This window comes from Seriola aureovittata, chromosome 7 (assembly GCF_021018895.1).
Source record: "Seriola aureovittata isolate HTS-2021-v1 ecotype China chromosome 7, ASM2101889v1, whole genome shotgun sequence".
Classification (NCBI taxonomy): domain Eukaryota; kingdom Metazoa; phylum Chordata; class Actinopteri; order Carangiformes; family Carangidae; genus Seriola; species Seriola aureovittata.
The window spans coordinates 25,578,709-25,595,870 of record NC_079370.1 but is presented as its reverse complement, the minus strand read 5'-3'; the positions used below and the strand labels follow the sequence as shown (position 1 = coordinate 25,595,870).

The 17,162-nt window shown below is 38.5% G+C and overlaps 1 protein-coding gene across 1 annotated transcript; it reads left to right on the top strand.

The window, feature by feature from the left end:
* Positions 1-11,321: 11,321 nt before the first annotated feature.
* Positions 11,322-17,162, top strand: fam210ab (family with sequence similarity 210 member Ab). The gene is made up of 4 exons (XM_056381646.1): positions 11,322-11,620; positions 14,168-14,646; positions 15,076-15,187; positions 15,862-17,162. Exons 2-4 carry the CDS (start codon positions 14,222-14,224, stop codon positions 16,174-16,176), a joined length of 852 nt encoding a protein of 283 aa, XP_056237621.1. The 5' UTR covers positions 11,322-11,620; positions 14,168-14,221; the 3' UTR covers positions 16,177-17,162.

Genomic DNA, 17,162 nt, shown 5'->3' with positions numbered 1-17,162 from the left:
TGTCTGGGTCGGCTTGTCTCTGTTGTCTGTTGATTTCTGGGTTTGTCCTCGTCGGTTCACGTGCCTGTTCATGTCTGGTTGGTCGCAAAGCTGTTCATGTGTGATTGTTCTCAGTCTGTTCATGTCTGCTTTGTCCTCGGTCTGTTCATGTTGCCTGTTCCTGTCTCCTGTTTTAAGTTCCTGTGTTTGCCTGTGCTTCACCAGTGTTGTGTGTAAGCTTTAAGTTAATAAACCTTTTTGCACCGTCTCCCATGTGTTGGCTGCATTTGGGTCCAGCCAAACCCTGACAAACTCTGACAGCTGTGACAGTGGCAACGTGACAATTTTAGCCTGATGAGTTTAGGAGGCCAATATATCCATGTGTTCAGCATCGAGGGCTCCAGAGCATAATTTATTGAAATCAGAGTTTGTGAGGTCAGAATAATGACCTCACATATACATTTTTGCCCAAGGTTACACTAGCTCATTATTTGTGTCTCAAATCACGGGCTGCATCCTCCAAAAATCAACATTTCGAGACTGCAGTAAAAACAGTTCACAGCCCCCGGCTTCCCACAGTCCATTTTGTGCTGGTTTCTTCCATGATGGTGCATTCATCATGTGACAACATGGTATTTGCCAGATATTTGCCTGTGGTGGTCATGAGTTACTGGTAAGTACATCACATGAACTGAACCAAGGAGAAGGCTGCTGCATCATGAAACAGTACATGAGATGTGCTGGATATGTTTTGTACCACTGGTATTGACCACTGTGTTGGCTATTTGATAGTGAACCCACTTGTTCTTGTCTCAATGAGGCCAGAGACAGACAGACGAGGACATAGCTGAAGCCAGAGACAGAGCCATGACAAGAAGACTGTTGCATGTCAAACCCTTTTACAGAAGCTTTCAGTGGGAAAAACAATCTACATACAGTATCTCTCAAATAAACACTTCATTCATTGCACCTTCCGTTCAGTCTGAATTTCACTACAAGATGAAAAGTCTTATCATGGGCAGGAGCAGAGCAGACAGAAAGGGTCAGTAAGTGTGACCGCACATATTAAAGCATTCACCCCGCAGGCCTGGCTGAATGCTCACTTTTATGACGTGAAGAGATAAATCAGAGTGATTGTGTGTGGATAACATCTGTGATGTCAATGAAATCATGCATTTATCCTAGCTTAATGAATTAGCGATTTAAAAGTTTAAAATTGGACTCCTGCTGCTGTTTTTTTCTGTTTACTTCTTTCATAACAGCTGCAGTCATTTCAGTCTCAAAAGTCTCTAAAGTTTTATGGCAATCCATATCATAGTTATCTAGATATTTTGCTATAAAACAAACACAAAAACTGCTAAACCTCATGGTGGCATAAGAGGAAAGGGAAAAGTCTGAGGGTCATGAATGTCTGTACAAAATGTTGTGATAATGCATCCAAGAGATCAGATATTTCAGTCTGGACCAAAGTGGTGGACTGACCAACAGACTGATATATTGCCATCCATAGAGCGACGATGCTAGCATAGCTAAAAAGCTGAAACTTTCACCCATTGCTGCATCCACTGCTCTGCTCTCCGTTTATATGCATTGTATTTTTGTCAAAATGTGGCTAAATACACAGCTTCCAACTCAATCCTCAAGCACAAGCCCATTGATTTCACAAGCAGGCCCTTTGTTGGTTTGCGTTGTTAGAGCATCTTCATTGGATTTGATGTTTTTAATTTGTTTTTCTAGCTAGACTCAGTTGTAACTGATTTGAATTCAACAACTGAAGCTTGTTACCTCTAAGCATACAACCTACAGTTTACTGTATTGTACTGTACTTAGCCTACAGTTACAGAGTGTTTGATGCTACAGAGATTAAATCCTCAGTTCAATACACTCACAGCTCTTGCTGCTACAGTGTTACTTAGCCTGATACGACCAGTAGTTTATATTGACTAATATTAGCAAGCTTTTGATAGATATCGTGTTTTGTGACATACTAATGTTTCTTGACTTAATGACTCCCACTGTAGCAGTTACATTATCTTGAGCATTTACAGTCATCCTGAAATTGTCACTTGGGGCCACAGTGGCTGGTGTTTGGTAACAGTTGTATTGTCTCACTTTAATGCCTGCCTGCCTGAAGAGATAAGGCTAGCAGAATCTGTAACTTCTTTTGAATCACTTCTTAAAACTATTTTTAATAGACTTGCTTTTATGTGATGCTGTCCTTTTATTGCTTTTCTTTAGTGTTTGTTTTTCATTTCATCTTTTTATTTTCTCAAGACTGGACTAGACTGTAACTCCCTCCTCTCTGGCATAAATCAAAAGTCACTCTCCCGCCTCCAACTAGTTCAGAATCCAGCAGTTAGGCTTCTCACTGGTTTAAACAGACGACATCACATCACCCCGATTCTCGCCTCCCTTCATTGGCTCCCTGTTTGTTTTAGAATTGATTTTAAGATTTTACTGATCACTTTTAAGGCACCTGGGGTCTGGCACAAGCTACGTTACAGAGTTATTAACCCAATACAAGCCAGTACGCAGCCTTAGATCATCGGGTCAAGACCTAAAGGTCTAAAGGTGACCGTGCTTTTGCCATCAGGACGCCTTGACTTTGGCAATTGGAATGACATGCCCGAAGAGATGAGGCAGAGTCAGGGACTTCTTTTAAATCACTTCTTAAAACTCAATTTTATAGACTTGCTTTTATGTGATGTCGTCCTTTTATTGCTTTTACTGTTTTTATTTGTATTGTGTGTGTGTGTGTGTGTGTGTGTGTGTGTCTATATGGTATCTGCTCCTTATAACTGTCCTGTCTATATTGATGAATATTACCCCCTCTGTAACTCTTCTGTCTGTCCTGAGTTTGACCATCGTTGCTTTTGATTTGATTTCTCTTTGTAAACTCTGTTTTTAAAAGGTGCTATATAAATAAAGTTATTATCATATTATTATTATAATTTAATGTCTATGCAACAGAGAACACCCAGTAGTTTTTTTGTATTATTTACTACTACTTTGCTACGTTGACTTAATGTCAAAATTAATTTAATACAAAGAGTTTATAAAATAATTTTCCTCCACTGATACTAATTAAATAGAACTACAGTCTATCAGTATTATTCATAGATTAAATCCATTAACATACATATAACGGCAGTTGGAAAAGATCTTATAACTCAGTGGTGACATTTATCTTTTATATCTGTGTTTTTTCTATGGTTGTCAATTATATATACATATATATATATATATATACATTTCAGTTTATTTAAGGATTCACATGCAGCAGGTTCCTGTTTTACTGACAGGTTAAAAAAAAACACAGGTACTCTTTGGATGTAGTGGACTTGTGGTGCAGCAGCTAATTTATGGTGCTATTAATATTCCTCTTCCTCTTCTTGTCACCTATAGTAACCCCATCTTGCTGCCTTTAAAATGACTTGACTTCGACACATTTTACATTAACTTTAAATTAACCAATCTTGGCACCATGCATGCTAACTCTGGGGAGTATTAAACTAAAAACACTTTCCCCTGGAGTTGTCCTGAACTCCATGAACCTGTTGTTCTGTAAACAAACACAGCCTCACTTTGAACCACAGCCTGAGGACACAGCAGTGCGTTTTTACAGTGTGTGTGATTTGTTCCAGACAACCCAGGTTAAAACTCTAAAACTGCACCTAAGCTAATGAGGAGAGAGCAACAACCCAATGCTATCTGTGCCTTAGCTGAACAATACATGTTGCCATCTTTTGCTTAAGCTTATCATTTGTTTAATTTGTATTTGAAAAAGGGTTGCAATGATCAAAACAGGCTCCTGACTATGAGACAGAAACAAAGTACAATGGGTAAAATGAATGCAGCAGCTGGTATTTAAAAGAGCATCTTAGAAAGAACTGGGCATGTCAAGAAAATCTCAAAATTACACTTATTTATTGTAAACTCCTATCGGCATTAATAAATCACCATAAAATGAAGACAGACATCAAAAACTACAGCAAAGCCAGATAAATGATGATATCTTGATCATCAAGACAAGAGTGCAGTGAGGCAGTTTTATAACTTGCATCAGAAGAACAGAAAAACATGTTTATTCACTAAATAGAAATCATGCATAATATCTCTTGTGAGACTAAATAGAGGTTGGAGCAGAAACAATGAAGTATTGAGCCTCGTATTCACAGGACATTATATCACACAATGCAATGGATCATCTGTCTTCAGCTGACACGAGCAGCTAATAAACATGAAATGAAAACTATGCTCCCATAAAGCTAAATCGATTTTCAGGCATAAAGAAAGAGCAATCACCCTCATATCACAAGGCCTCTGACTTTATTCATGCTTTCTATTACAGTACAGGAATGCCACATACGTTTAACATCAGAGAGAAACTGTGTCTCTGTGTCTCAGTTTGTTTTTCAACTGTAAGCCGTCCCACTCAGAATATATCTTTATCACAATTACTACTAAAGAAATACAGGGAAAATGATTATGTTATATTAAAACAGGCTATGCTAACACGTGTTAATTCATCCATGCATGTGTAATAAAACAACATACATGTTAAAAAATCTATATACTTTTTTCTTATTAATTTCTCATTAATTTTAAACATATCTAACTTCACATTCTGGAAAAGTAGTCTCAGACTTTTGGACCCTACTGTAAGTAATATCAACATATACTGACAGGCTGTGGGATTGTTATATTTATGTAACATCTGTCTACAATATCAGCATATATTGTATAGGCTAGATATATATGTCAGTATATGAAGTTGTTCCAATTTTCTAATAGGTTTCATATATCATTTTACATATACTGTATGTACTTATGAAATAAAAATGTATATTTCATATATGGAAATCCAATATATGTATATATATCACATTTGCGTATGGTCATTGTGAATCTTTAATTCAATAAGGAAACAAAGATTGTCTGTCTTGTTTCCGTTTACTAGCCTACTATGAGACTGTTGCTTATCATTAGGCATTTCCTGAGTACTCTATTTTTTTTTAAGCTACATTAATAAATATTATTGAGTCAGAGTATAGATCCTCCTGGTCAAATGTGACTCCAATACTAGTGAAAGTTGTAGTTGTTGATTTTTACTTGAGTTGAAGTACCGCAGTACTTGTTTTTCAAAAGTACATTTTTTTCATGTCAACATATTGTTGATTGTGGTTACTAATAAGTGTGAACAGCCTGAAAGCAGACGCCTGGTGCAGAGAGAAAAGCAAATCAAACAAAACCACAAGGTTCAATATTTTACTCACGCAGCAGAAAATGCCATGGAAACAGTTGATTTCCAAAGGTTTGTATCACTGAACAATCCCTCTCAAATGGTGAATGTATCTACTTTAAAACAAACGGTATAAGGCCTCCTGCAGTGTGTTTTAGAGGAGGTGAAAGACGCTCACACACTCATTTTGATTGGAGCATTGTACTGTCAGAGCAACCTTGACAACAATATCACGTCTGCACACAAAACACGGCCAAAAAATTCTGTGAGGTAGGCTCAGAGTGTGTCATTTTTTAGATTGTGTATCACCTTCTTTAGCCAACACCCACCTTACTAACGCCACCAGGAAAATACACCAGCTTCCCTTTTAACCGGTTGTAGTGTGATTGTTGGAAATAGCTGCTGCAACTTGGTAACAGCAGGTAAAATTAGAAAAAATAGGAGGTAACTGCGAATTTGACCTTTGACCTTTGACCAACAAAATCTAATGAGTTCATCCTTGTATTCTAGCGAATGTTTGTGCCAAATTTGAAGAAGTTCCGTCGAGGCCTTTTTGAGATATCATGTACACAAGAATGGGATGGACATACGTACAAACAGACGGACGGACGGATGAACAGACAAGCCCAAAACAACATGCCTCCAGCACCGACTGATAAAACAAGTGCAGCATTGGAGCGTAATCGCATCACCCCTCATTACACACCACAAAAGAACATGACACTGATTAACAAGTAGCGTTTCCACTGCAATATGTGAAAAGTTATTGAGAGTAATGCAGAAAGATTTCACTGACGGCTATTTGTTGACGCATCATGTGCATAAAACACAGAGATGGAACTCAGACAGAGCTGCCAGATGTAGGGTTGGAGGTCCAGGTCACTGAGGTGTATGATTATGCTTATCATTATGATTATTTTACCGTTGCATTACACACCACTCTCCTGGTCCTTGTCATCCACAACAGGTCTATACTTTTTATATTATTGAGAGCAACACAAGTTTTGCAGTTGGTCTCTGTATTCTGTGTAGCATCCTGTTGTCATTAGGTGTATTGATCTGCTGTGTCAAAAGGCCGGATCGGGTTCAGACTGCCTCTCCAGCTTGGACAAAAGAAAGTTCAAATCCAGCAACCAACCAACAGCAGCACTTAGAAGTAAGTGTGGATTTTGGCATGAGTGACAACTCTTTTGTACTGCCACACTGTTTCACTGATATAACATCATGATGCTGTGAGTCGTGATTTACTTTTACTTTGAATGTAATAAAAAGTTTTTTTCCCAGGATGCAATCTACAAGTAAAACTAGAATCACCTCCTTCTTGTCTGCCTCCGCCACTCAAACTAGTTTCAGGTTACATCCCTGTTCATCCAGGGTCATAAAATATCAAACATTTGTTTGAAATTTTGTCATAATTTCTGTTGTAGTTATGACTAAAAACTGTTTTCTGAGGTCACTGTGACCTTGGCCTTTGACCTTTAGCCACCAAACTCTAATCAGTTTGTCCTTGAGTCCAAATGAACGTTTGTACCAAATTTGCAGAAGTTCTTTCGAAGCCTTACAGAGATACTGCAATCACAAAGCCAAAACCGTGTTTTGCGAGGTCACCATGACGTTGACCTTTGAACTTTGACCTTTAGCCACCAATTTCTGACCAGTTTGTCCTTAAGTCTAGATGAAGCAACGTTTTAAACGAATTTGAATAAATTCCTTCAAGGTTTTCCGGAGACATTGCGTTCACAAGGCCAAAATTGCATTTTGTATCTTTGACCACCAAAATCTAATCAATAACATTTCTTGTTAAATCACAAGTCTAATACCCTGCAAATAGCTGCCTGCAAATCACCTATCAACTCATTAACCACACGCAGAGGTTATATAACCCCACCCATCTTTCTGCAAAGCCCTTTCCCTCCAAACCAGGAGAACAAAGACAACTGAGAACCAGTGAGCTGGACTTGTAGTAAGGACTTTTCAAACCTTGTCATTTTATTTTGGCTAATGTTATAGCAGTTATTTGATAAGCCTTTTATTGTTGTTGTTTATTTGTATTATGTTTTATTAGAAACCTATGTTTGATACCTGAAAGTGAAGATAGTGGATGCATGGATAAAGTAAGTGTAACATCAGATTCATTTACTTCAGTTTATCATTGTGCTGACGTTTGAAGTTGATATAATTGTACTTATTTTTGTATTTTAATCTCATGTACAGAAAAATCATCCATCTATCCATCCATCCATTCATCATTTAAACCATTGACCTAAGCATCCTGAACTGTGGAAAGAAAATCATTAGAGCAGCTACTGGATCCTGTATTTGAATGTGCTCCACAGTAGATGTTCCGCGGGCCAACACCACCACCTTCAATGTTGTTTTTTCATGCCTGTTATAGATTTTACAGCTCATTATGAAATAGAAGTGACTTTGTTGCTCCGAAGGTCTTCCTGTAGATGTATACAGCAAATTATCTTCTTCATGACTTGTGGAGTACATACTGTGTAGAGCCTTGATCTCTTTGCTCTCAAACGTCTCATGGATTACACAAGATGTTGGAAATATTCCTTTGAAATATTGATGTCATGCCATCACATCATTTCTGCTGATTTCCCAGCGGCACATTCATGCTGTGAATCTCCCATTCTTCCACATCACAAAGGTTTTCTATTGTATTCAGATCCAGTGACTGGGAAGGGTCACTGAAGTTCACTGAGCTCATTGTGATGTTCATAAAAGCAACTTGAGGCGACTTTCGTTATGTGACATGGATTATGCTGCTGGAAGTAGCCATTAGAAGATGGTAAATTGCGGCTGTAAAGGGATGAGAATGGTCAGCAACAACACTCAGACTGTGGATTCATGCTGCTGACACCAAACTCTGACCCTACAATCTGCTGCCTCAGCAGAAATCCAGATTCATCGAACCAGGTTTTTCCAGTCTCTCCAGTGTTGATGAGCTTGCGTCCACTGCAGCCTTTTGTATATTTTTTGTATATTTTGTAAATGATATTTTCACAAATTTCACAATTTTGATAATTTATTGAACTGATTTAAATCCTTATAATTTATACATTTTTAAGTAATTATTTTGGATTTACCTTGATTATTAGGAGGTGGGACTGAGTTTGGTTTTTTGTCTTGGTAAACATGTTGGAAACGTGTGAGAGACGGGTAATCAGTACAGTCTTTGACCTCATGTTAGAATAGAAATGTTTATTATGTTGTTTGATGAGTAAATAAATCAAATGAAGGCAACAGAATGAGCAACTGAAGTGTTTTGATTTGATCAGCCCGTCTGGAACAATCATCACAATCACAGCAATTGTGCCACAAAGTCACTGAGTTCCCAATTTTTCCCCTCTCTGATATTTGATGTGAACATTAGCTGAAGCTCCTGACCAAGGGTGTAGGTTTGCATATGAAGGGACATGTTCCTACCAATATTTTGGGAGGACACAATTGTCCCTAACAATATTTGAGTGAACCTATTCACTTGTTTGGAGTGAAGTCATAATAAATCATTCCAATGTGTTTCCCAAGAGGCTACGTCTCCAAGACGAACTGATTTAGTCATGCTAGCGATTGATTGGCTGATGTGGAGGCTCATGTCATGTGAGAATATCACACTACCAACGTCAGCAGCCTTTCCACTGTGGAAAAATGTCAACTGATGTCATTTAACCATGTTAGCTAGTGTTAACTAGCAAGCTAAGCATGGCTTAGGATATAAATGGATATTTAATGGATATATTAAAAACTTTGAGTTGAAATTCTGTTGAGAAAGCCCATGAAAATGTTGCCATTAATGAATTATTTTGTCTGCTGGACACACAGCAGCAGGCTGATGAGGAAACAACTGAGGTTTTAAAATGATAGTGTGATTAAATATATGGTATTATTCATTAATTGTAAATTATCAACTTACATTTAATGTAACTATAGTTAACTTATTCTGATATTAACTTGTAAGTTATTATAACACAGGATAATTTCTTAAAGTTTTAGTCTGTGATCTGATACTGCATAGTTTTATTCAAATGTAAATACATTTCTGAATGTAAAGTCAGATCTTATATGTTATTAAACCTTTTTGTTGACAGCATTAAAAGGTCCTGCTTGTTTTGGAAGGGTGGCAGGTTTGTTGTGTCTTTACCAGTGTTGAGACCAAACCTATGTCTTTGTTCCTGCCCTATACACAGCACTGCTGCAAGATGATTGGCTGAGTGGATACTGGCAGTAATAAGCACATGTGTTCCTGTGTTCAGTGAGTGTATTTGTTTGTCTGAAGAACAGAAACAAGAGGGCTTTCATTTTTGTTGTATGGTATGAGTAATTCCTGGGTGCTGCACTGCCGTACAAAATGTATGCGTTCTTTCATATCACAATCCCTTCCAGCCTCTTCAATGTTTATAAAGTCAATGACTTGCACAGTTAAAATTAGCCTGAAATAGTATGCACAATACAAACTCTTTATGTGATGCAGAAAAATAAAGTTCAAGTAACGTCAGACTGTTTCTGCTGCCAGAAGGAAAGTAGTTCATGTCTGATGAGGTCAGTCTGACTGAAATCTTCATTTATAATCATTGGAAATATTTAACAGTGTGTACATATTTTTTTCTAATAATAAAAAACAACAGAGGGTTTAGTTTTTATTTCCTCGCAAAAGTCTCATGTTATACTGAGCTGCAGCAATGAAGAAGAGTAAAAACATTGTCACTGTCAGGAATCCTGTCGAGATTAAAGAATCTTTGTTCAATTAGAATGAAGCTATAATAGTTATTATGTAGTTATTTAGTGTGATAAACTCTCTGTTCGTTAGAAGCCCTGTGTTATAACCACAGTGGACGCTCGCTGATCTATAAAAATGTCTGTTGCAGTTTATTATTTGTCACTTTATTTTAAACTCTTTTGTCCCTGTCAGGGTCCTGTAGGATGATGACTCTGGTTTTTCAGGTATCCAATTGGTCGGTAGTTGAACTGTTGACAGGTTTTGATCTGATCTTCGAACTTCAGGAGTTCAGCATAGAGGTTACCGTGGTGATTTACCTTGATAAGAAATGAACCATCGTCATAACCCTGAAAACTCAGGGTGAAACCTTACCACGTTAATCTCAAATCCTGCTTTGTAGGTCAGGCCTCAGGTGTGCTACACATTTAAATACATATGACTCATACAAATTTGTGCACAGAAATACACAGAGAAAATGGCTAAGCTATCTCAGGGAGGTTTGGTGCTGAGAGGCTCTTCCTCAACTGGAGGACTTGATTATTTTTTTTAACTATTACTTTATTGCCATTTTCAAACAGTAGCAGGTGATTAACATTACAGAACATAACCACCTTGAGAATGGGTTTCACCTTACATACATGTATATGCACCTATACAAGGAGGACTTGATTTGAACCCCTCTGTCAACGAGCATCTGCTATGCTGGCTGAGTATCCATGAACATCATTCTGAATCCTAATCAGCTATAGTGATGATTTCTGCAATGAGATTCACATCAGGTGGTGCTAATTTACAATAAAGCTGAAACAATGAGCCTAGTATACTTTCAATCAAAGATGGATTTTTAGACTAAACCCCAACATTGACCCAACTGGGAAAATCTATTCATAGCCAAACATAGGCCTATTTTTTAAACAGAGATGAGACAGACTTGCTGTTTTCATACATTTTTACATTTCTTGCTGTACATGGCCAGATAAAGAGAAGCATCTGGCTTCAAGAATGAGAGCAGACCACCCTCTGCTGGTGGAAAGTAATGCAGAAATAGGGAAGCATGGTATGTACCATCTTGTATGGGTGCTGTGGTATGAATGGTTATAATGCACATACTGTCCTGTATGCTTTTAGGGACATTTGTGTGTTTGATAAAAGTTCAAATAATTAAAAATCTGAGTTGAATTAGGCTAATGTCCATTGTACTGGGAGATGAATTTCCTTTTCTTCTCTTTATTTAAATTGGAAAATTTACAAACAATCAGACACATCAGTTCTTAAATGAAACAGATAAAAATGTAACAAAAAAGATTAAATGATAATAATAATGATAATAAAAAAGAACAAATGCATGAATAAAAAAAAGACAAATATATGATTTAAGTGACAGACATCTTCCGACAAACATTTCAGAATATAAATTGACTGCTGACATGGACTTCTTGTTTGTTAGGAATGTCTTTCCACCTTATAGGGCGTGCTCACAGCTGGACTTCCGTGAACTACACTTCCCATGGTTCTCTGCGCAGTTAAGGGTTACATGCTGCTTTCCTCACAGTCCGTGTTGCTGCTGCGATAAATGTGGTCCTTGAACGACTCCTAGCCCGGACGCCTTCGCGTGGCCCTCAAGGATGAAGAGTACGATTTTCACTTGAGCTCATAACGTAACTTCCACGGTAAGTGTCGTCTGCTTTCTGTCCTCTGCTTTAGTGTGTTTTACTTATATGGTGAGTACTTGTTTCCCTTGCATGTCTGTGGGTTAGCAGTGCAGCCAGCTAACGGCTAATTAGCTAACGTCATGCGTCAGGAGCCGAAGTTGGCAGCACTTCATAGTCTGGCCTTAGCAAACCCGTCAGCCAGTCCCTGTCTGAAGAAGGAACACCGTCTGCTTTAAATGGATAAAAGCTCACTTTGCCTGCCGTTAGTACGTGTCCCAGAAACGTGGGAACTAAAAGTTGCCTTCCTGTCCTTCAGACAAAACTGGTCAAAGTCAACTAGCCCAAAACAGATATCTGCGTTAAGCGCACACGAATTCTTATGACTTCCGGTTTGAACTTTTAAAATAAACCGGGGCAAGTTCCAACTGTCGGCTTTTCCTACAGTCTGTCTGGGTACTTTTATTTTGAAGATGCATGTAATTTCTTCCTGTGTTACTGTGTGGCTTTCACACAGTATTTTTTAGCAACAGCGGGTTTACAACAGCTTTTAAAACGTCATTTGAGTGGAATTTTTGAACATTATTGAACTTCATGAAACTGACCCACCCGCTTGTTTTGCTGGAAGAGCCGCACTTATGCTTGTGCAATCATAAAACAAGGTATGTTTACGACCTTCAATCTGCCATGTAACCCGTGTGATCAATGAATGAAAAGGAGATAACGTTACAGCTTATGCATGAAGGAATTTAGGTCAAGGCTGTTTTTACTCAGTAAAACTGTTGGTTTGGTGGTTTCAGTAGTGTTTATCATAGATAACACAGAGGCTAACTTCACTGAATAATAGTAACACATACATGTAGCAAGAATTGATCAAATACATTATAATTAAGACAATGAAGGCATTGCATTAAAGTTAATAAGCAAAACATGGGGATAAAAATACAATAAAAAGATAGATAAAGATAAAATTAAAAAAAAAAGAGGAAATACTGTTGGTCAAAAATACTATTCAGCTGGCAGTTCATTACACACCTGACTAAAACTAATGCAGTCTAATACAACTGTCCTGAAATAAATCTTACCTTCATGAAGATTATAATGTTCAGTTTGTGTTGAAAGTGTTTCAGAGAGCCAGTTTACGTTGCTGTTGAATTGTATTGTGTCATACCGATTGGTGTTGTCCACCCCATTTATATCAGTGAGGATAGGCTGAATAACAGAAACACCTTTCTATATAATGTAATACAGTTCAGGCACCACAAACTACATCCTTCAAAATTATCATAGAGGTGAATTAACAACTTTCTATAACAATTTCAGTAAAAATGCACATTATAACCTACATGAAGGTGGAAATGATGCGGTACCCTTTTATTAGACTCCTTCAGTTTTCACTAGGTGTACCTAATAAACTACCACCTGAGTGTATGCTGTTCTGGTGATGACTCTCCAGTTTCCAGATTTATGAGTGACCAGAGAACTACTAACCAAGGATATAAAGTTGCATACAGGCTTCTGAATGATCAGAGGTAATGTCATAATTGATAAAATTAATAAACATTTGAAATCTGTTTAAACAAAGTGAATATGTCAACATTGAGGATAGACTACGCATTGTTTAGACACTGACCACATTAAGTCCTTAATTTTAAACTGCACTTGAAGTGCTGCCATGTTTGCACTCCATAGATACAGTCAGGTCATGCAAAGTTCAGAGTACCAACCCAGTCATCACTCTGATTTATGCACACACAGTAGACTGCAGGTATTTCTAATATGTTTTACTGCCTGTGAGAAAGAGAAATTGATCAACTGCAGTGTTCAAGTTATTTAGCAAAGTTAATAGAAGTAAATAAATAGTAGAACAATTCCAGAAGTTTTACTGAAGTGCTATGGTTAGATTTAAAAAAAAAAAATATATATATATATATATATATTGTTTTTATTCATTTTGCCAAGTTTGGTAACATCAAAGGAAAACTTAAAAGTCATGTGTTCTATGTGTACTCATCATGGCATAGATGACTTTCCAAAAAGATCCATTTGGTTCTCATCCTCACACCTTGATCAGTCAGAGTGAATTAAAGAGCGAGAATAGAGCTGAAACGTTTCGGCAGTTAATAGATCAGTCCATCGACAGATGATTAAATAATCAACCACTGAGTCGTGTTTTTAAATAAAAGTGGGTTTTTGGCACGTTTTAGTTCACAAATATCAACATTTGATGGTTTTCTTTGGGACAGTTTTTCTTTTTAATTAAATGTGTTAATTATTTCAAACCTCACTTTAGTCCTTCATGATAATAAAGAGAATATTTTGGATACTTAATGGGACCAAACAAGCAGCTCAAAGACATGACTTTGATGGATATTTTCTATCGCACTATATTATCACATTATATTTTATTTTATATTGTGATTATTAAAAATGATTAATGATGAGACAAGGAATAATTGGCAGATAAAATGATAACAAAAATAATGGATAGTTGCCACATTAGACAAAAACAGATATATAATCATTAGAGAGTTTATACAAAGTGTTTTTGTTTTTTTGACTCCACAGCCTGTGGTTGAACATCACAGCAGCAGAAAGCAGGAGGGGGAGGAGAAGAGGAAGATGATAATGCAGCACATCCTAACTCATGGGACACTGTGGCGGAGGGCAGTGGTGCGCCCATTGCTGGTGGGCGTCACTGTCCCTGAGCCAACAGTAGCATTGTGTTGCTGTGCCCTCCGTCTGACACCACCGCCACCTACAGGCCGCCACTGGCTCTCAACCTCAGCCTCCAGCAGGGCGGCACATCAGCCAAAACACCAGCCCCCACAGGAGGAACCACACTCCAGCTCCACACCTCCATCACAGGATGTCCAGAAAGGGCAAACTGTGCCTGATGCTGTAGAGGTAGACCCTTTGCAGGACAAGTCCATCGGCCTATTCCAGAGGTTTAAGAAGACCTTCAAACAATATGGGAAAGTGATGATCCCTGTACATCTGGTGACGTCCTCTGTCTGGTTTGGAACCTTCTATTATGCTGCTATGAAGTGAGTCTACTTCCAACCAGGGGTGGGACAGAACACTGCTAGAAGGGGAGGGGGCTTTGTTTGTGGGCCCTCCTCCCCAGTCACTGGATGATATAATCAGTAATATTGTACAGTACAGAAATAAATGCAAATGAACCAGTTTTGTATAACTACAATATTTTAATAACTGCGTGCGTGCGTGCGTGCGTGTGCACGCATTCGTGGGGTTCGAAAACTGGGAGCCCACTTGCTGGACCCCACAAGCTTGTTAAAGCTGTTTGAGGATTAAGACTTGGGTTAAGGGTTGGGTTTACAGTTTAGGGTAAGGGTTGAGGATGGATAAGGTTAAGGTATATCAATGACAGGTCACAAACATAGCTGTATGTGTGCATGTGTGTTGGAGGCTACTTTAAATCTCTTTTCTTCTCTTCATGTTTTGCTTCCCCTCAGAGGTGTGAATGTCCTGCCATTCCTGGAGGTGATTGGTCTACCTGAGTCATTAGTTGGCCTTTTGAGAGACTCTTCGAGTGGCTACGCTCTGACTGCGTATGCCATGTACAAGGTAATTTAATCCAGGATCCTCTGGGTTTATTGTTTTCAAACATTTTGGGCCTGGGACACCCGATGAACCGCAAGTGTCTTTGCCAGTTTCAGGCCGACATGGTTGTCATTTTCCCGACCAGCACCCAGGTTCTTTAAATAGCAAGTACACTTGTGCCAATCTGAGCACCCATGAGTGTGCTTGTCTTAAAATGAGGTGTGGTCAGGTGCCTTGCTATCTTCATGCAGTGGAAAGCAATTTCGCCTGGTCTGAAGTTGATTGTCACTGCCTGGCTGTGAAAGCGAATGGCAGGTGGCACTCTGATTGGTTTATTGCACGTTAATGCCAAAACACACCCATGATTAATTAAGACTACAACCCCTGACCATTTTTTTCTGTCGTTATATTAGGATTTGGACACGCCCTAAATGTACTGCCATGCGCTTTAGACCGTTAGAGTCAACCTTTAGAGCAGAGCCCTTTGGCTTCATTTCCTCATTTATCATTTTGTTAGTTTAAAGCACACTCACTGCCAGGTTTTTTGAATTTACGCAGCTTTGATTTGCTTGTGTCACTGCCTCAGTCAGTGTACATTTGAAAAAGTAGGTGCAGTATATCTACTGAGTGATTCGTGAGGGATGGATTCAGAAGTTCACTTTGCTCTACTGAGTGTCTTTTTCTTTGTTTTCTTACAGATTGCTACTCCTGCTAGATATACGGTAACTCTGGGCGGCACATCATTATCTGTTCAGTATCTCCGCAAGCACGGCTACTTATCCACACCGCCGCCAGTTAAAGACTACATCCAGGATAAAATGGAGGAGACAAAGGAGAAATTTACAGAAAAGATGGAGGAGACAAAGGGCAGATTTTCAGAGAAAATGGAGGAAACAAAAGAGCGCTTCTCTGAGAAAATGGAAGAGACTAAGGACAAGCTTTCTGAGAAACTGCAGGAAACCAAAGACAGAGTCTCTGAGGGAAAATCGTTTTTTAGAAAGAAAAACGATTAGCAAATCACATTTACAGGTGGCGCCCCTGGATAAATAATCCTATTTTAATCTTGACAAGTCGTCATTGAATTGGGGGCAAGTAACAGACAGCACTTCAGAGACTGTTTGGAAAGAAGAGAGAGACGTTGCACTATCTTTGTCCTGAAATGTCACCTCACATCCTAGTTATCACCTGTTGTCTATTTAAGTGTCAGATTCAATCCCTCGTTGTCCAAACCCTGCCACCATCCACTGTAAGTGTAGACTAGACAGCAGCTTAGCAGACTGCTGCCAATGCTACATCCTGGCTCAGTCATCTCTGACTGGATTTACACAGGCTCAAGTGATCTGGACTTTAACTCTTTGTTGGCTGTTTAAAGAGGAGACTTCATATAGGAGACTTCATCCATATACATGGGGGGGAAATAGAGCTCCAGGCTTCATTTGCCTTTGTAAAAGCAGCATTAAAAGATGTATACAGTTAAAGACTGTATGGGAGAGAGCTGTAGTAATGCATCTGGTTGCAACTTGAAGCTTATGGTTATGTGTACTATCAACGCCTTTCTGAAGACCGGGTCTCACCTTGTGTCTTTTCTAATGTAATGAGAAAGAAAAAACGTTTTCTAATGTGTTTTTATTTGACAGCCAAAACTATTATGGAGGTACAGTGGTGTGGAGGCTTTATTTTGGTGTCTGTAACATTTAATGAAGTGACTGAAAGTTGTGTATGAAATGACAAAATCAGATGATTGTTTGGAGGCTGCAGTCAGTTTACATGTGATGAGTTATGTCAGTCTTACATGTAAATGGATACAGTGTAGTTCATACAGTAGTCTGTATGAACAGAGGAAACTTACACATGGACATAGTAAAGTGTTGACAGTGTACCACTTTGCCAGCTGAAATGTGTTTGGTACTTTGGTAAATAGACAAATGCTCTTGTCAGAATTTCAAACAGACGTGTGGTTCAACCCACAACTGAATAAAGTGAAATGCTAATCATCAAA

Bases quoted from the DNA above. Each gene is read 5' to 3' on its own strand.
- fam210ab (XM_056381646.1), top strand. From the start codon at position 14,222: ATGATAATGCAGCACATCCTAACTCATGGGACACTGTGGCGGAGGGCA. The intron at 14,647-15,075 runs GTGAGTCTACTT...GCTTCCCCTCAG, and splicing joins TTCTATTATGCTGCTATGAA to AGGTGTGAATGTCCTGCCAT. The intron at 15,188-15,861 runs GTAATTTAATCC...GTTTTCTTACAG, and splicing joins CTGCGTATGCCATGTACAAG to ATTGCTACTCCTGCTAGATA.